This window comes from Protopterus annectens, chromosome 3.part0, assembly GCF_019279795.1.
Source record: "Protopterus annectens isolate FY-2018-M chromosome 3.part0, PAN1.0, whole genome shotgun sequence".
Classification (NCBI taxonomy): Eukaryota; Metazoa; Chordata; order Ceratodontiformes; family Protopteridae; genus Protopterus; species Protopterus annectens.
Genome location: NC_056731.1, coordinates 584381468 through 584403452, shown reverse-complemented (window position 1 = coordinate 584403452; position 21985 = coordinate 584381468). Strand labels below are relative to the sequence as shown.

The 21985-nt window shown below is 36.1% G+C and overlaps 1 protein-coding gene across 2 annotated transcripts in view; it reads right to left on the bottom strand.

Annotated features, from left to right (window-relative positions):
* Positions 1-21985, bottom strand: part of LOC122796479 (retinol dehydrogenase 12-like) — a 496486-nt gene that overhangs the window by 367437 nt on the left and 107064 nt on the right. For both annotated transcript variants that reach the window (XM_044064989.1, XM_044064988.1), the window contains exon 3: positions 15655-15810. In XM_044064989.1, coding sequence (XP_043920924.1) covers positions 15655-15810 — 156 coding nt within the window. The remainder of the gene's footprint in view (positions 1-15654; positions 15811-21985) is intronic.

Below are 21985 nucleotides of genomic sequence, written 5' to 3'. Positions count from 1 at the left end.
AACAAAGTACACAACTTGCATGCTCTACTTGCAACCCACTCCCCTGACATCATGTGTCTCTCAGAAACTTGGCTCAAACCTAGCACTAAGGATGAGGAAGTCATCCCTCCTGGGTATAACATCCTCAGAGCCGACAGAACCACTAGAAAAGGTGGTGGAATAGCAGTCATGTTCAAGAACTCCTTGAATATCATTAGGAATCCACTCCAACCTCCAAAAGTCCATAACCAGGAATTACTTGCTCTAAAGCTATCCCTAAACAACCAAAAAAGTATTAATCTCTTAGTCATCTATTTCCCTCCAGGCAACAATACTGAATACCTAGAACAAACTCTTAGTTGGCTTTCCACCTTCTATCCCCAGGAAACGATTATTTTAGGAGATGTTAACATCGACTGGTCTCTCCACTCCTCCCAACTAAATCCACTCCCCATTAACTTACACGGATTTTCCCAACTTATTCTTTCCCCACTAGAATTGGACATGCCCAACAAAAGGAGAGCATCATAGATTGGATCCTTACTAACAAGGATCCTTCCAACTATACCTCAGGGACCCTCCCTAACGACCTTAGCGACCACCTTATCACTTTTATTATTAAACACAAATGCTCAACTACAAACCCCCCCCTCACCAGATTAGTCAGAAACAGCAAGAATTTTGTCCCAGATCAATTTCTTGCAGACCTCTATGCATGTAACTCGTCCATCCTAAAAACTCTACCCTTAGATCAGAGCGTGTCATACTTTAATGACACCTTCCTCAAAATACTTGACTCTCACGCTCCCAAGCGACTCATTAGAACTAAGGAACGTATTGCACCTTGGCTATCTAAAGATACTAAAACTAAAATTAAACTCAGAGATCAGGCCTGGAACAAATGGAGAACCACAAAAACCCCTCTAGATCGCATCAAGTTTCTTCAGCTTAGAAACTCAACCAAAGCTGCCGTTATGTCTGACAAAAAACAATATTTCTGTCACCTACAAGACAAATATCAAAATAATCCCAAAAAATTCTGGGCAGGTTTCAATCACCTCCTCCATCCAGGCAAATCCACTACCCCCACACCCGAAACACTCATGGATAAAAATCCAAGTGAAATAGCTAACTCTTTTAATTCCTTTTTTACTGAGACCATCCAGTCCCTCGCTAGTCAGCTCACTTCATCCCCTGTGGCTCCAACCCCAACCAACTACCCCACTCAAACTGCCTTCAATTTAAAACCCACCTCCACCTACTACATTCGTACCCTCCTGAAAAAACTTAAACCAACCACCCTAGCGGCTGACTTACTCCCAGCCAAATACTTACAAATAGCTTCTGATGCCATAGCCTACCCTGTATCAATCTTAATTAACCGGTCAATCACCGAAGCCTCTATTCCCTCAATCTGGAAAATCTCGTATATCATTCCTCTCCACAAAGGAGGGTCCTCCACTGCCACAACAAACTATAGACCCATAGCCATACTCTCCCCCCTATCTAAAATTTTGGAACGCTGCATTCACAAGCAACTCATTACCCACCTCACACAAAACAACCTCCTGTCCAACACCCAACACGGCTTCCGCCCCCATCATAGCACAACCACGGCTCTCCTCTCCTTTGTTGATTCAATTAACCTCAACCGGAATAACAAACTAATCTCCTCTGCGCTTTTTCTAGACCTATCGAAAGCCTTCGATATGGTCAACCACAATCAGCTGCTCCATACATTGGAAACTTTTAATCTTAGCAAAACTACCATAAATTGGTTTAACGCATACCTCACCGGCAGAAAACAGGCGGTACAGTGGCAAAACAGGATTTCAGACCTACTCCCCACGAACATCGGTGTTCCCCAAGGATCTATTCTCAGTCCCCTTCTCTTCTCGCTCTTTATTAATGGTCTACACTCTATCCTCCCTAGAGACACCTGCATTCAATATGCGGATGACTCCACTCTTATCTGCTCAGACGACTCTCTCACCAAACTCCAAGTCACAACCCAAAACTGCTTTTCTATTGTCGAAAAATGGTTCTCAGATCTAAAACTCCTACTTAATCCAACCAAAACCAAATTGCTTCTATTCTACCCCTCCCCAGCGACTTCTTATGGCACGGCACCTCCCCATACCCCCACCTCAACCTTCGCTGTGTCCTCTAATAATGGTACCAAAATTTATCCTGTCACCCACACTAAACTACTTGGAGTGACAATTGACCACAAACTGAGATTTGACATCCATGTAAACCAGGCCATTAAATCACTTAACAAGAAACTTGGGTCCATGTATAAAATAAAGAAATTCTTAACCCCCCACACCAAACTAACCATTGCCCGTACCCACCTCCTACCCACACTCCTCTATGCCTCCCCAATATTCTCCTTCCTTCACAAGAAAGAGCTTAATAAACTATCCACTACCTATAACCACATAGCCAGATTCATTACCGGACTGCCCTACCGCACCCATCACTGCCTAAATCTAAAAACACTGGGATGGCTAGAATTGCCCAACATCCTCAAACTCAACCAACTTACAGAGGCATTCAAAATTATAAAACATCCTGAAAAAACTCCCTCACTGAACAATATACTTACCCCCTACTCCAATCTAACATCCCTAAGGTCATCCAAAAGTATTCAAGTATTAACCATTAAATCTACTAACTCGGGTGGTGAAGCACTGTACGCCAATTCCATTGGCAAAACCTGGAATGCTCTCCCAAACAACCTTAGACTTATACCCACTCTCCACCAATTCAAAATTCAACTCCGAACTCTATTAAAATCTCAATGGCTATGTCCATGCTCTAATCCAGACTAATAGCTCAGGCTCCCAGCTCAACCTGGCCTACCTAGGCCTCCACCCAGCCCTTAACTTAAGGGTCCACTATGAAGCCCTAATTATCCATCTTTACTAACTAATATCACTAATTGAAATTTTTTATACTATTACCTACTGTTATATTTTTGTATTTTAATGTTACCTATCTCAATTTCCTAACTTATGTCACTATATTTGTTTATGTACCTCTGTTCTTTGGAGCTTTTCTCCCCGGGTCTCCACTGAAAATGGACATGTATCCAGTTGGACCAACCCGGTCAACAAATGTAAAATAATAATAAATAAATAAATAAATATGTCTTTTTTCATTCAGTACTTTTTATAGCCATTGCCTAGCACACACTGTTTTCAGCAAGTGTTTTTATCATAAACCTGCTTGTGATTTCCCTCTGCATTTCATATGAATATGCAGACTTCCTATTGCATACTACTTGTTGCATACAAGATAATATCTGCCTATAGGAGTTGATAGCATTTGGTGAATTAATAAAAAAATCATTCGATGTGTATTTACAGTTCAACTATAACCTTTGACAGAGGATGAGTCAGTATCAAACTGCTACCTGTAGTATTAATGTTTTGCAGCTGTCTTAATGGCATGCATACGATACATTTGCAAAACCAATATTATAAAAATGACAGCATATCGAACCCCACTTTCTCCATGCACACAGGAAATTTAAGTAAAATATAATTGGTTATCAACCACTTTACGGCTGTACTTAAATATCTGCATTGCTGCATTCCATGAAATATTACAAATTAATTAAAGTTATGTTTTTTCAGGTTGAATTACAATATACAGTTAATTTAAGACTTCTTTGTGAAATGCATGTATTACTCTTTGATTTAATGATTCCAGTGATAATCAGTTTGTTAGTATAAATTAATAATATAGAAATATTTCAAAATAATACTAAGGGAAACTATTCCCTTCAAACTACGATACCTATACATCCTCCTGTATAGAAATATTCCCTTAGTCATCTTTCAGTATTTTGTACAATTATAAATTAAATATAAACTATGGAAAGTTTAATTGCAACAATACACAGTGGAGTCATGGTATCCCCACCCTATATTTTCCTTCATTCATCATATAGGGAAATACAGATTAGCAACACGTGAATATGAACAGATAGATAAATACTCTTATACACAAACTGCCTGGGATTCATAAATACCTAATTCTCTGTATAGTCCCATTCACAGGAGGACAGCACAGTGCATTAGACTGTGATTCAGAGGCCGCTATACTGCTGCAGCATTATGAAGGCACCCTATTGCATGGGCATACACATCCCTGGTAAAACAACATGCAACGGTGGCAGCCGGAGGTATTAATAATGCTTATTAGACACATGTTCTTCCCCAGAAATCTGAATGGCATCTGAATAGTTAAGTGAAGTGGTTCAAACAGCAGCTACAGTGCTTTGTGGAGAATGAAACAGAAAATGTGCACACCTTCTTTTAATGGCATACACCCACTCACTTCAATTAAAGGATAGGGTCTGGTAGCACCACAGCATCTGTACTGCAAAGCCATTTGTGTGTGTGTGTGTGTGTGTGTGTGTGTGTGTGTGTGTGTGTGTGTGTGTGTGTGTGTGTTTGCGTTTGAGTGTAAGTGTAGTGTGTATGTGCATGTCTGTAGGGACAAGATTGCAGTTGTCTAGATGTCTGTGTATGACTATCCAGGTGTCTGTCTGACTGTGTGTGTGTGTGTGTGTGTGTGTGTGTGTAGGGCAAGTTTGTGAAAGCAAGAAACTAACACACATAACTAGGAGGAATACTTGTAAATTCAAAAGAACTTAATTTAGAGAAAAATATTTAACTGAAATAGTGTTGACAACCATTACCATAATATGCACACCCATGTATTTGGTCTTTTAGGAATCATTTTATAATTATATAATAAAAAAAATATGATTCCTAAAAGACTGAGAGTGATAAGTTAGAGAGTAGTGACTGGGGCAGATTTCAATGGGTATGTTGATGAAGGGAACAGAGGGGATGAGGAGGTGATAGGTAGGTATGGTGTTAAGGAGAGGAAAGCAGAAGGTCAAATTGTAGTAGATTTTCTGAAAATGATGGACATGGCTGTGGTGAATACATATTTTAATAAGAGGGAGAAGCATAGGGTAATGTACAACAGTTGAGGAAGATGCAAACAGGTGGATTATATCCTATGCAGGAGGGCCAGTCATAAGATTGGAGACTGCAAAGTGGTGACTGGGGAAAGCATAGTTAGGCAGCATAGGATGGTGGTCTGTAGGATGATGCTGGTGATTAAGAATAAGAGGAGGAGTGTGAGGGCAGTGCCAAGGATCAAATAGTAGAAGTTGAAAAAGGATAACTGTAAGGTGGAGTTCAGGGAAAAGTTAAGGCAGACACTGGGTGGCAGTGAAGAGCTACCAAATAGCTGGGAAGCCACAACAGAGGTGGTAAGGGAGGCAGCTAGAAAGGTGCTTGGTTTGACATGGGGACAGAGGAAGCAGGACAAGGAAACCTGGTGGTGTAATGAGGAAGTACAGGACAGTATACAGAGGAAGAGTTTGTCGAAGAATCAGGATTGTCAGAGAGATGACCGTAGACAGGAGCACAAGGAGATGAGGTGTATCATGGAGGGAGAGGTGGTAAAGAATAAGGCATATGGTGAGTTGTATGAAGGTCAGACACTAAGGAGGGAGAAAAGGATCTATACCAATTGGGTAGACAGATATACCAAGCTGGGAAAGATGTGCAGCAGGTTAGGATGATAAAGGAAAACAAGGGAAATGTACTCACAAGTGAGGAGAGTGTGTTGGTCAGATGAAAAGAGTACTTTGAGGAGCTGATGAATGAAAAGAATGAGAGAGAGAGTTGGATGATGTGGAGATAGTGAATCAGGAAGTGCAGCAGATTATCAAGGAGGAAGTAAGGACAACTATGAAGAATGAGAAAGGCTTTGGTCCAGATGACATACCTATGGAAGCATGGAGGTGTTTAGAAGAGATGGCAGTGGACTTTTTAACCAGATTGCTTAAAGGAGTCTTGTAAAGTGAGAAGATGCCTGAGAAGTGCAGAAGAAGTGTACTGGTACTGAGTTTTAAGAATAAGGGTGATATGCAGAGATGTAGTAACTACAGAGAGAGAAAACTGATTAGCCACAGCATGAAGTTATGGGAAAGAGTAGAGATTACGAAGGGAGGTGATGATTAGTGAGCAGCAGTATGGTTTTATGCCAGGAAAGAGTGCTACAGATGCAATGTTTGCTCTGAGGGTGTTTCTGGAGAAGTATTGAGAAGGACAAAAGAATTTGTATTGTGTCTTTGTGGACTTATACAAAGCATATGACAGGGTGCCTAGAGAGGAGTTGTAGTATTGTATGAGGAGGCTGGGAGTGGCAGAAATGTATGTAAGAGTGGTCCAAGATATGTATGAGGGCAGTGTGACAGTGGTGAGGTCTGTGGTAGGAGTGATGGATGCATTCAAGGTAGTGGTGGGATTACATCAGGGATTAGCTCTGAGCCCTTTATTTGCAGCGGTGATGGACAGATTGACAAATGAGATCAGAATGGAGTCCCCATGGACTATAATGTTTGCGGATGACATTGTGATTTGTAGTGAGTGTTGGGAGCAGATAGAGGAGGCCCTGGAGAGATGGAGATATGCACCAGAGAAGAGAGGAATAAAGGTCAGCAGGACTAAAAAAGAATGTGTGTGTGTGAATGAGAGGGACAACATAGGAATGGTGAGGATGCAGAGAGTAAAGTTGGCGAAGGTGGATGAGTTTAAATACTTGGGAGAAACAGTTCAGGATAGTGTTGAGTGTGGAAGAGAGGTTAAGAAGAGAGTGCCTGCAGGGTGGAGAAGAGTCAGGACTGATTTTTGACAGACGGGTACCAGTAAGAGCGAAAAGAAAGGTCTACAAGATGGTAGTGAGACCAGCTATGTTAAATGGGTTTGAGATGGTGGCACTGACGAAAACACAAGAGTTAGAGCTGGACATGGCAGAGTTAAAGATGTTAAGATTTGCACTGGATGTGACAAGGATGAACAGGATTACAAATGAGTATATTAGAGGGGTCAGCTCAGGTTGGATGGTTTGGAGACAAAGCCAGAGAGGCGAGATTGCATTGGTTTGGATATGTGCTGAGGAGGGATGCTGGCTATATTGGCAGAAGGATGCTAAGGATGGAGATGCCAGGTAAGAGGAAAAGATGAAGGCCTAAGATAAGGTGTATAGATGTAGTGAGAGAGGACATGCAGGTGGTTGGTGTGACAGAGCAAGATGCAGAGGACAGGATGAAATGGAAACAGATGATCCGGTGTGGTGACCCCCTAACAGAAGCAGACAAAAGAAAAAGAAGATGATGATTATAATTAAACACTTAAAAAGTGGTATTTTATTTTAAAGCAAGACTAAAATTAAACTAATTATATAATATATAGACCAGAGCTAATTTCGGAGGAGGATATAGCCTAAACTTTGGACCAACTAACCTGAGTTTGAATAGCAACTCAGGAAATGTTGATGCTCCTGGGTAGAATGCATGCTCATTTTAGGAGAGGGAAGGGTGGAGCAGGATGTCTACAGCCACATTTCCTTGGAGAAGGCAAGACATTGTAGATGAAGTGCAGAAAAGATGTTTGCCACTCACCAAGACACTTGCTGTTGCTAGACATCTTTGAAGGCAGCATGCACTCGGAGGGAGATGGCATTGTGAGTCCTCACAGGGATGCAGGTAGTCCATCCTCCTAACTGGGAGCAGAGTTAGAGGGTTGCAGAGAAATGCTCTCATTGACAGGATGTTCAGACAGTTCTCTTCTTAGATGATATGGGGATTATCTACTGCTTGGGAGCAAATGGACTTCAGTCTGATAGGGAGGGATTTGATGATTAGCAGATAGGGTAGAAAAAGCACCTAGAAAATAAAAAACAATTACATAAAAATAAAACAACATACATATTTGGATCAGAATTAACTACATTGCACAGTTACAGGCATAACAGATCACTTGCCTTTGTTTCACAAGGCTGTGTGTTCTATTCCCACACCATGTAGATGGATTGTTGGCACTGTAGCACAGCATAATGAGGTGCTACACTCCTTGGTGTGTCATCTTTGGGAAGAGATGTTAAACCGAAGCCCTATCTGCCTGAGTAGGTGGTAGCTGAGATGAATACAGAAGATCCCAAATCACCTAATGAAAAGACAATAGGAAGCTCCCAAATGTCCTGGCCAAAATTCCCATAGTAGTATAAATACCACCTCAGTCTCCTCTGAAAAGAGGCTACTACTCTAGTGGAACTAACCTGGTCTTAAAATAGAATGTCGCACCTCCATAAGCTCAAAAATACATATATTAACTACATAATATCTTCTTCTTCTGTCAGCTTTTCCCGGTTAGGGGTCGCCACAGCGGATCACCCATCCGCTCATGATTGGCAGTGGAGTTTTACAGTGTCAAGGTGCCAGCCCGGTGCCCAACCTTCCACAGAAGGCACATGTGCACACACACACACCTAGGGCCAATTTGGAGTGTCCAATCCACCTACAGCATGTCTTTGGGATGTGGGAGGAAACCGGAGCACCCAGAGGAAACCCACGCGACCACAGGGAGGACATGCATACTCCGCACAGAAGGCACCCCAGCCGAGAATCGAACCAGAGAACCTCTTTCTGTGAGGCAGCAATGCTAACCACTGCACCACCGTGGCCGTCCAACTACATAATATTTTCTGTTTGCTGGAATTAGACTAGATTTTTACTTTTTTGTAGAAGTCCTCCAGCTACCTGTGCCTGATTGTCTGTTAAGAGATAAAAAGTGCAAGTCCATAGATTCTGGTATCAGGAAATATACTAGTAATTTGTACAAAAGGCAGAGCTTCTTCTAGTTAAATGAACATTCTTTTTCTTTTTTTTTTTTTTTTTGGAGAAGATTACTAATTAACTAGCATGTGTGTAGTTTCTACGTAGTTATTGTTTAGATGTATTGTATTAGTTCTTATTTTTACAGTTTCATTGAGGTGACAAAAACAAAGATAAATGCCAAGTAAGAGATAATCAACATTAGCATATTAGTTTATACCAGCATAATGCAAAAAATGTGGTCTGTGACAGCAATGTTTACAATGACATTTGGTTTCACAGTAGGACATTAATGGTTAGTAGGTGTGCTTAATAGGACAGACATAGGAATTACTGGAAGGTAATCAGGGATAATGGGGATAGAGAATGAATCTAGTATGATTATGGGGGCAGGAGGTAAAGGGGATTGTCTTGGAAAATCTTACGATGATTTTAAAGCTAACTTTGTTAGACGTTTAGTGAGATAATTGCTTATGGGGATCAGGAGGTAGGTAGTAGAATTAGAATCAATTATTTGCCATATATGAAATTGATTCAACAATAATTGAGTTTGAGTGGACCAATAGGTATTGAAGAAAATTTCCAGAGAGCTCTATGAGCTCTTATAATGCCCAATAACAGCCCTTCCTGCATGTTGATAGTCTTATGTAATCAAGTTGAAAAAAGTTAATCATCACCTTTTGTTTTTCCTGCTATATCAAAAAAGGTGATGTTCCTCCTACTTCTTGTTTTAAACAATTGAAAAACTCCAAGCCAGTAGTTAATTCTTTCATGTGAAAATACAGAAATCTTGTTAAGCATCTCAGAGAAGTTGTTTACCATCTTGGATAGAATCCTTTGCTGCTAACTGCTTTTAGACCCTCTACATTGTTAGTTCACTCACTGTGCTCTGTAGATAAATGGCGTTTTTACTTTTCTAAAACAGTAGCCATAACAAATGCATATGTGGAACATGAGAAAATAAAGCTATATATCATCTCCAGCCGACTGCTGCTTTGCATGTCACGTTTGCAAACAGTGTAAAGCAATAGCTGAAATGAAGCTTACTTGAATATTAAAGATCATAGATATCATCATGTTCTTAATACCATCATCTTTGGTAATTTAAATTTAAATATGCTGGATCTTTAACACAATAAGGACTTAGAGTATAATTTTTTTTGACACCATTGCTTGTTTAGTCTTTCTTTTTGTTATGTTACACTAGTTGTGGTAAATGTTTAAGTCAGCTGTGGCAAATGTTTCATTAAGACTCTCTGACTCAGTCTTATTGCTTGCTTGATATTTAAATTATTTAACACTGACCCATGAGCAGTGCTAAATAGCAATTAAACATATTTAATCTACAGTAACAATTAATAAAGTATGTTTTATAAACAAATCTGTATTCAGGGAAATACAGCTGAGGAATTAACATTGTCAGTGATGCTACAGCTAGTACACTTTCCTTTGGTGCTGGAAGATCAAAAATGTGTGGTTCCATTCTCATTCAAGGGGACTAGATTCCTAACACTAGTTCAGCATGGGGAGGGGGGCTGCAACCCTGAGTGTGTTGTCCTTCAGACAATACATCAAACCAAGGTCCCATGAATCCTGAGTGTGTCATCCTTTGGATGAGACATTAAACCAGGTCTGCTTGAGTTGGTGGTAGCTCAGGAAGATGCCACAACATCTATCAAAAAGAGTTGAGGTTCTTTATTTAGCACAACATAAAATCTTTATTTACATATTTACAAAAGTACATATTTACAGCTATATATACATATATATATATATATATATATATATATATATATATATATATATATATATATATATATATACATATATATATAACATTTCTTTTTTTTTTTTGTTTTACTATTTATACTTTTCCTATAATCTACATATTGTTATTCTTCTGTAATTAACCCACACTCCTTCCACAACCATAATCTAATTTTGTCAATATATCTAACAAAATCCATTTCCATTTTAAACAAAATTTCATTCAATCATTCATTTGAAATAACCCATATTGCATAAAATAAATTGTAATCCACATATCATTTCCTCTTGTTTTTATGATATCTATATATAATCATATTCATATCTATAATGAAATTTCTTCAGATTTTTTCCAGGGTTTCACCACTCTTTTGCACTTCAGAAAAACATGCTCTGTTGTCTCTTCCTACCCACAAAATAAACACACACTTTCAAATTTCTTTTTATATGGCATATTCCCCTTTCCTGGTAACGTATTTATTACCAGTTTACATGGATATCCTGACACTCTACTATATTGGTACACTATGTTTTCCTTATTTTAATGGCTTTGATCATTTCTTCTGGTAAATGTTCCCATTAATTTACATAATAATAATAATAATATTGTCTTATCACATTATTATAATACATCCTTCTAACTTTCTCTGTATCATCAATTTTTATTTTCCATGTTAGTATTTCTTCTTGATAGTTTTTAATTTCTTCGTGTATATGTAATTATGTTTAAACATTCTCAATATTAATTTCTCATTCTCTTCCTTTACTTTATACAACTTTGAAGAAACAGAGTAAACAATTGGATTTAGTAACCCCAATACCACTTTATCTTCACTCACATACAACAAACCTCTTTTCACTGAGTTTAATCTTGAACCCCATATGAATGAAAACACCAAATGAACAATTTCCTTTTCATATTTTTGGGGATCATATAAACATTTGGGATATATAAGCTATTTTCCCCATTAATAAAGAATTCAACAGACAGAATGCTAATCTGTATGTCTTCCACAGAAGACATATTTCTTTAATTTCTTTTATCAAATCCTTCCGTTGAATCATAACATCATCATTTTTCTCAAATTTTCAACATATCCATCATTGCAAAATACACCGCCCCAATTTTCACCACATCACCCAAACCCTTAATTTTGTCTTTATTCAAGGTCATTCCCATTTCCTTTAAAAATCCATTCATACAAACCAAATTTTCACTCATTCATATTTTGTTCTTAGCAAATGCAATTATATCATCTTCATATGTCAAAAGGACTTCAATTACCTCCTCCTTTTTCATCACTTATCTAGCATCTTTCATTTTATAAGCTACTTCACTCACTGTCGCATTCATACCATACCAATGCAAATAACATTCCACTCATGGGACATCCTAGTCTTATACCACACTTCATGCATATTTCTTTACTCAACCACCCATTCACTAACACTCTGTCTATTATTTTGATATACTGAGATACACACTCTACTAATTCTATTATCTTTTCCATACTTCTCAATAGCATTACACAAAGCATCATGTCCTACTGTATCAAATGCCTTGATAATATCACCTATCATATGTTTCAAATCCTCCATTTTATCTATAATATCATCCACAATTTCTCTCACAATCAATAAGAAGTCTTGATGTCCCTTCCCTTTTATACCATGTAAACTTTCTTTCATAATGTCCCTCATCAGTTCTTCTATTCTGTTATGCAATATTCTCCTAAAATATATGATCTGTGCTATTTAGTGTTATGGCTCTCCCATTTTTTTATTTCATTCTTCTCATCTTTCTTCAATATAAAAATACAAAATCCTACTAAATAGCTGCCCATAAACAAACTTTTCCTTCAACCACTCATTCATTATTTTTAAGAAATATTTATTTGCCAGTCCATTAATTTCTTGTGCAATACCATACCGTATACCATGCAGCTCTGATACTGAAACATCATTTACTTTCCTAAGTACTTCATCCAGTTCAGTAACAGTAATTTATTTTTCAAATTCTTTCTTTCTTTGTTCTGGAATTTTGTCTTACTTTCCATTCTCTTTCTTACTTTCCTTGTTTTTACTCTCATGCATATTTTTCACATGTTATACTACAATACTCATAATTTGCTCTTCTTTTCTTTTTACCTTTTCTATTACATTTTTCATTTCCCTCATTATACTAATTTTTTCTTTTCTATTTTACCCAAATATACAGATACCTCCTCTCTTCTTCCTTGTAAATAATATCTCTTCCTAAACAGAAATGCTTTAATTTGTTTCTTGATTTCCTTTATATATTTTTTCCCACATCATAATGTCCTCTTGTATTATTCTCTAACTTCTCTAATATTTTACTATACATTTTCCCATCCCTCACTTTCTCTTCTTTTCTTACCTCATCCTTCCATTAAAAAATTCATCCATCACCTCCAACCATATTGCTAAATGGTCTGAAAAACCCATCACATCTCTATAAATCATCTGCTATCCCTAACCCTCCTATAATACAAAACAATCAATTTTGGATCCAAATGCCTCCCTTCTGTAAGTCCATTGACTTTTGCTCCACAGAACTAATGTAGTACATTTATCACTTCCTGTATTTTTTTTTAACATCTTTCATTTTTGTTTTACATTTCCCCTTAAATCACAATAAAAGTCCCCTGCAATTATAATTTTCATGTTAACAAACATAGTGTAATATTTCATGAAACAGTTTCTGTCATTCTTTGCTAGTTATAAGTGCATATAATGCTAAAATTCTATAAACATGTTCTGTCCATCTCAATTCCATAACAGTTATCCTTCCCATCCTTATCAAAGTTACATCTAGTATTTTCACTGCTTTTTACACAACACAGCCACTTCCGAACACAGTTCACTTCCTAAGTTCCATATTATATTTCCACCCCCACAGTCCTTCTGTTTGCTGTCTTTTTTTCACTTATCAGGAATCTTACTTCTTCTAACAGGTATCATTCACATAACATTTATCACACCACTCCAATATCCATATCATTTTTAAAACATCAATAATACAGTTCACGTTTACTAAAAGTACTGTAAAATGTTGCTTTTCCTGCTTCTACTTGGGAGAAATATGAGAAATATTTTAAAATTTTCATTTTTTTATTTTTACTCTTTACCCAGTTGAATATTTGATCCTTAGAATCAGCTTTTTTTCTGGCTAGAACTTCAAAACAATTATTTGTCAATCCCTTCTCCTGACCACTCTTCCTGCAGGCACTCTCTCTCTCTCTCCTCGTTTTAGCTCTCCATATTTTTTTTGTCTTCTACAATTTCTTCTTAACATAGTTTGCCCTCTAAACCAGCCTCATGTAACTTTTTCTTTATTTTCCCCTTCTTTTACATTATTTATGGTTTGCTCCTGGCATTCCATCCAAAAGCGCCCCCCCTTTTTATACAACCTACATTCAGACACAATCCTTCTTCCTGTATGCCTGTTCTGCCCACAAAAGAAACATGATTTCGTCTGGCTAGCATATCCTACTGTGCCTCTATGTCCAGCTACAAAAATAACACTTGACAAGTGTTTTACCATGCTTTTTTAACATTTCAGAATAGCTTCCAACCTCCACCCTCTACTCCGTAAGTTTCTATCACCGGTACCTTTCACAATGCTATCAACAGTTTTACTCAGACCCTGCATGTATTTTTTAACATTGCCTTCTTCCAGTTCATCAGCTCTGTATTTTTTTTAATTAAAGTTACTACCAGAAAATAAATAATTGTTCCACTGATAAATGTTCTTTTTTTTTTTTACACAGTTTCAGAAATATGATTATCACTCCAACAGTTTCAAATGTTAAGTCATTAAAAAGTCTTTGTCGCAATATGTATAACAGACCAAATTTGTTGAGCTTTAAAACCCAGAATAGTTACCAAATTGTCCCATACATATTTGTCTTTTGCTATGACTTGTTTTGTTCTTATTCTCACAGTTGTTTTCTTAAAAAAAAAAAAACAATTCTACTTAGTGTGTTGCTGCTTTCCTTTTCCACCTGCTGTTACTGCTGCATGTGTTTTAGTTATTGCATTATTTGCTGCCACAAAACCAAACACCTTCTCAGTTTTTTGCTGCTTTCCTCTTACTTTTTGTCACTGCTGCAGCTTCTGCTGCTACATCACCTGGTTGCTATCCACATTACAATCCAGAGCATTCCAAAAATGTTATCCACCATCTCCCCCATACAGCAGCAGACCTGTCACTTGGATCATCTTGCTTGATTATTTTTAACACAGCATCATCTGCAAGCCCTTCTGAAGCCAGTTCTGTTATCTGACACACTTCAACAGCTTTGCTTATTTCCTTCTCCATGGCAGCTAAAGGCTGCTGTTTTGTAACATCATCTACATGGGAATATTCATTTACATTCTGAATCTCCATATCAAACAAATGTTTCTCCAAACTCCCACTTTCCACATCCAAACTCTCCATAGCTTTTCTTCCCTCCTGTATGCTGCTGCTTCCCTTAGGCCTCTTCCTTGCTGCTGTAGGAGTCCTCCAATGCCATGTACCAGCTCCAAATAGTTTGGGAAGTTCCCTGATGTCCTGGCCATATTTCCCCCAATAGTAGAAATACCACCTCAGGTTCCCCAGAAAAGAGGCCACTAGTCTAGTGGGATTAACCTAGTCATCAAAGGGTAAACAAAAAAATAGCTACTGTACATATCAGTTTATACACTAGACCAAAGACTGTGTAATGAAATAATCAGATTAGTAAACTCTAATAAGCCTTAAGACTGATAAGGAGGAAAAACAAAAGCACCTCTGCTAGTTTCCCAAGAAGTCTTCTTTACCTGTTGTGCTTCATGCATTGGCTGTCAAAAAAAGAACTGACTTTGCAGTGTTAACCTTGAATGAATATCAGCTAGGTGTATGCTTATAGTGACTGCTGCTATAAAATGACATGTTTTGTACTAAAGAATCTCATGCCCTTCCAAACTAACCTTAGTGAAGCAGTTTTTCCTAGGGTATCGCTGTGATTAAAGTTCTGATATATAAACATTGGCAAGGAATGCAATGGCTTCAAAAATCAAAATGTGTGCACAAGTAGCTTCAGAAAACAGAATAATATCAATTGGCAAAATGCATTTCAGTTATGAGCAAATGTCAAATAGATGATGTCTCAGAACTTAAAACTTAAAACTGATGAGAAGTAAAACATGTTGCTTACCATTGTTGATCTGTTCTGCAAATGCATGGACAGATTTGGTATCTGCTAGATCAAGCTTCTTCACAATAATATTTTCATTCCCAGACTCTGCAGTAATCTCCTTGGCTGTTATCTCTGCCTTTTCAAGGTCTCTGCATGCCATAATGATACGGGCTCCTTTTTAGGAAAAAAATTAGACCCCAAATATTAGGTGTAAGAACAGAAACTACTTTGACTGACTGATGCAAATAGAGGAAGCAAGTAGGTCATAGAAAACAAAAAAACAAATGCAAATTGTTTTCTTCAGTTATATTGTATAACAGTCTGTTTAGGTATGTAATAAAAAATTGGCAACAGTAACTTACGCAATATTTATAAACAAGAAGTAAATTGGAGAAGCCTGTGTAAGCAGAAAACATTAATATATATTAAAAAAATCATCCAATTGCACTTCAGAATGACTCTTACATGTTTTTTCCAGATTTCCTCTTTTTCCTACAATTTTCATTTGGATGCTTTTGTATGAACCCTTCTGTGTTGTTAGACTTTCATCAAGTTAACCTTTAAAGCCATACTAAACTTACTTTCAATTCTTTTCACATTTTTCAACACCTTTCTTCTATTGCTGTGGTGCATGAGTGTGTATGTTTCTGGAGGGGGGGGGCATGATAAGTAGATTACTCTTTATGCAAGAGTCCCAAGACCAGTGCTTGTGTATGGTCTAAAAGAGGCCAGCATTTTTTATGCTTCCTACTTTTGATGTACTTGTCATCTAATCAGAAGTTACAAGTCAGCACAAACTTGGCAATGCAGATAAGTAGACACACAGCAATAACAACTGAGGGTTTCTTTCTCCATACAGATTTAGTTTCTCTAACCAGCACTCTGAAAACTCAACACCACAGCTGATTTCTCCATTTCATGGAAGAACCCAATTTCCTGTTGTTTTTTCCTTGATGCAAGGCACATAAAAATAAATATGAGGCAAAAATTATTTTGAGATTTGAGAATCTGTTACTGAAAGGTTTAAACAAGGCAATGTCTTGGTAGTATTTGATATACATGTTTTATTGTAATAGATGTGTGTGTATGTGGCTCCCTTAACTGTAATTCAACTGTTTCATGGATTTATAATTTTAGTTGTTTGTTAGTGATTAACTGATATAAGTATTTAAGGTATATGTTTTGTGAATTAAGTTTCATTCCCCTAGAAGGCACATGACAAAGCTGTAGGGAATTTGTTTATCTGTCTCCAGACTGTTTGATTGATTGCCCTCAAACAAGTCTGAGAGTTGTAGTTTACCAATGTTTGGATTATATGCACTTACGTCAGGGAGAGTATCCTGCACAGTGGATCTTATTCAGAGAGAAGGGAACACCAAATGAACATTTACACCATGAGGGAGTGGACATGTGAAAAATTACAAACAGAAGATGAACGTTTTACAACAGCAGGAGCAAACAATACTTGAAGAATTAATAACCTTTTCAAAGACTTGTTATGAGTATAAGGTAATCAACTTGAGTATTTGGATTTTTTTTTCTTTTTTTTTTGTCATATGGACAAGCTAAATTCATTGATATTATGACAGACCTTACATTTTATGTATGAAAACTTAATCTGAAATATTTATTAGCTGAAAAGTACTTTAAACCAGCTACAGATTGTTGTTGTTGTGTCTTTCGGCTTTTCCCGGTTAGGGGTCGCCACAGCTGAACTCCGGTCCACTAATGATTGGTAGTTGATTTTTACTTGCCAAGTTACCAGCCCTGACACGCAACCTTCAACGAAGGTACGCCCTTTCACGCATGTCTCCACGCAGAAGACGCTCTAGCTGAGAATCGAACCGGACAGCGTCTTACTGTGAGGCGACAACGCTACCGCAGCACCACCACCGCGGGTTTTAAACCAGCTACAGATAGAGATCTTAATAAGAATTCGTGTTTTCAGCCCACCTTAATTACAAGTAATTAAGAGTTTTCAGACACTTTGTAAGGAAATGTTTAGACAAATATTGAATAAGCTACTTACACATATATTTTATGTTTAAGAAAAAAATTGTAGTGATATTTTATTTAATTTCAGTCATATGAAGGTTGTGAGGCTCATGAAATATGATAAAAGGCATGACATGACCATTATGTGTACATCAATGCATATTTTGGTAAAGTGACTGATATATTAGGGCAATCATATTTATATGCGAGTTATGAGGAAAGAACTTGATTTAGCTTACCAGTATGTGGATTTGGTACTTTTACACAACAATAAAATTCAGTTTATACGTATGATTTTTTCATTATTTTCAACTGCTGTACCAAAGTTAAAAGAGTAATGAAATTGTGAAACAAAGGGACTAGTCTATATGGCGATTTGTAAACAGTGTCATTCCTTTTATGTGAGTAAAACTGAAAGGAAATTAGCAAAGAGGATATGCAAACATGTGTATGATATTAAAAAAGAAAATATTAATAATGCTTTATACAAACATTCCCTGGTTTATCAAGGTTTTGCTGAGTTTGAATTTGGTATTCTTGAAATAATATACCTAAGTATTAGGGGTGGGCAGTGGGAGAATAGAATTGAATATCGAGAATTAGTTTAACAAATTCTGCTTGATTCCTTACATTCCCTGGCTTGACTAAAAAGACTTCAATTCATCCAATGTTAAAGATGAGGATTGCAAAATTATGATGTTTTATTGTGTTCTTCATTTATTTTTATACGTTAGATTTTATGTATTTAATAATTATATGTTTAATATTTTTTGGGTGATGTTCAGGTATATATTTTTTAAATACATGATTTTATATTTTGTCCTGACAGGTTTAACTGCTTAATTTATTGGATTTTTGTTTGATAGTCTGATTACCTTATCAGCTCTATATATATATATACACACATACATACATACATACATGTGTGTGTGTGTGTATATATATATATATATATATATATATATATATATATATATATATATATATATATATATATATATATCTATAGTAGTTTCTGGTCCTTCAGTTGTTCTGATGATGTCCTGAGTTGTAGGGATGAAAACAGTCAACTGTTCATTTTTCTCAACTGAATAAACATCGGTTGAATTTTACTGTATTTGCTGCTCATTAATTGGAACATTTTTTACCTTTTAGTGCCTAAAACAATGAGGAAAAAGGTCACACAGGAAAACCAATTGGTTAAAAAACACAAAAAGAAAAATCTAGCAAAGCTAGACTTTCCACTGTGTGATACCATAAAACTCTTGTATTAGAGGCGACATGGGATATATGCAAATTACCCTTTAAGGATATCAGGTGTTTCAGCTAAATAATAATTCTGAATGTCCATGACTTTTTCTTTTACTTTTAAGCCTAATTATGGACAATTTCAGGCCAATAAAGTCAAACCCTCTAGCTGTAAACATGCATGTCTCTGCCTTCTTATGTCATCATCAGCACAGCATAAGAGGAATGACTGACTTTTGGAAACACAGGGTTGTCGTACCCAACTGATTGTTAACAACTGAAAGTTTTTTTTATGGGCATGCATACATATTAAATAAGGTATGTGAACATTCATCTTTCATTTGTATAAGGGGTCACAACATGAAAAATATGTTGGAAACAAAATGAAGTAATAAACTAAAAGGATATGACAATGGTAGTCAGCAAAAGGGTACTTATAAGTGGGACACCTGTAAATGATGTGGCTTTATATATGAGGGACTTCATGCAATTGTCCGAAATTAAGTACTGACCTGCACAGAGAAACAAACCTGTAAAACTGAAGCAGTGATGTATTGTGCCATTTGGGAGACTTGTAATATTTGTTACATTGGAGACAGTGAGAATATTTAATGAAAGGATTATGAACATATTAAAGCTATTAAGAACAAAGATTGTACTTCCATTCTGGATAATCATTCTACTACTTGTATGTTACTGATTTTGGCAGGGTGGTGATCTGAGTAAGTATCTTTTTTTTTTTCAAAATATTTTATGAAGTTTTCCATGAAAAGTAAAAGACAACAAATGACAGTATTCTCATTCTAAGACAAATTATTAACAAACAAGGTAAAAACTATTTACAATACATACATAGGCCTGAAGCAAAACTGCACATCACAGTTAAAATACACAAGTTCTTTAGTATAAGTATCAGTTCAGAAAGATTTGTGGTCCATTTGTAAAGTCTCTAAGTGCTAAAACATTTATCCAAGGATTATTAACAAATGTCTTTGGATAGATTCTAAGTTCTTTGGGCTTAGTTTCTTTGATTACCAGGTCTTTCACTGAAGACAAGAAATCCTCAAAAGTGGGTAGGCAGCTAGATTTCCATCTTCTAGTGATGCATTTTCTGGTGATAGCAAGTGTTGACCATAGTAAATATGAATTATTCTTATTCAAAAAGTAACCTTCATTCACATTGAAAAGAACTAATGATTTAGACAATAAGAAGGAATCGGTGAATAAAGCTTTGAGAAAATCTTCTATGCTGCTCCAATAGCCCTTTAATTTAAGACAATCATAACAAATGTGCACCCAATCAGCTTTGGTATGTTCTGTACATCTCCAGCAGGATGTGCTGGAGCTATTATTGATTTTAACTATCTTATCTGGTGTCAAAAATGCCCTATGGAGATATTGCCAAGCAAAAATACTCCAGTAATGAGACCATGAAGTATGCTTAATGGATAACAGAATTTTTTTTGTTTTTCATCATGTGAGAAATTAAAAGAACAGCCTTTGAATATAAAGTTCCACTAACTTTGATTTAGATTAGTCTTATAAACAATTAACATGTTATATAATTTTGAAATAATGTTATTTGTATTAAAGCTATTGTGTAAAATTTCACACATGAGCGTTATCATCTTTGGTGTTTCTTGATCATGAGTTTTAAGTGTTATGCATAAATCTGGAGAATAAGTTAAGATACTTTGTAGAATTAAGCAGTTTTGAGGAAGTAAATCATGCTCTTTTATAAGAAACAAAGTATAAAACTTTATGCATTGATAAAAACATATAAAGTTCTTGGATTCCCAACTATCTGAAACACTGAGATGTATTTTATCAGGAAAATTCCTTGTAATTTTAAAGGGTGCTAACAGTTCAAACCAGGTCTTAATATCAGCATTAGAGTTAACACATTTTCTGAAGAAATTTAAATAGTGATTTAATGAATTTAATTTTGTGGGTTTGGCAGTATTGTGTTGGGTAATATGACATAAATAGTATCAGAACTTATTAGAAGAATTATTCAATGGAAGTTTGGCTAACAGGGCATTTTCATTAATTAGTAAGGTTAGATGTAATAGTTTCCAGCTAGAGTGATAACTTGGATTAATCTAGTTTAAAATAATCTTAAATATGGATGCATTAATATATGTTTCAATATCCGGAAATTTGATTCCTCCTTGCTCCCAAGATCTAATGTGATGTAAAAAAGCTATTCTGTTTCTTTTGGGAAACCTGAGGATTTCGTTAGTAATCTGTTTATATCTTTAATGTATTGATATTTATAAGAAAAGTTAAGAACTAGAGCTATGTAGAGTATTTTTGGTAAAAGTGTCATTTTTAGTAATTGTAACCTGTCTTCAAAGGTGATGAGAATTTTATTCTATTTGTATGCTGAGTAAGTATCTTGAGGTTAATGAGCTTAAGTGGCAAATTAACTTGGATGCTGGGAAGCTACCCAGTCTGATAAAAGCGCTTTAAAGCCAAAACGTGCAAAACAAAACTAATACGTGTGTCAAATTTCAATATTTTTTAAATCTTTCATTGCTATTTTATAAATAAGTGTGTGTAGCATTGGTATAGTTTTAGTGCTTTAATAATGTGTTAATTAGCCTGATCATGTCACATGAGATTAGTATTTAAGAGGTCTTAGCTATATCTATGCTCAATTTTGATGAAGTCTGTTATGGACAAAAACATTTAATGGATGAATAAATGATTAATAGCTTTTTTTTCCCCCTTTCCATTCACAAGTTCATGACTTGTAGTTTGTTTTATTGCTTTTGCAATTTAAATCACTAGCCTTTCTTCAGCTTTGTGCTTATTTTACTTAACATGGGTATATCTTTCTTTTTGTATTAATTTTATATGATCTAATTAGTACAGTATTATAAAGACAACATGGTGTGAGGATGCATTCCTGCTTATGGCTTTCAGTTATAGATAACCAGTATGCTTACTCATATTTGTAGGTTACTATAACTAGCTTTATTATCATTATGCAACTTTATTATAACATCTAACAAATTGTCTCTAAATTCCTGTTGAATGCAATTTCAAATCTATTTGTTGAAGCCTGAGCTTCTGTAGTAGAAAATATCAAATTTTCCCCCAC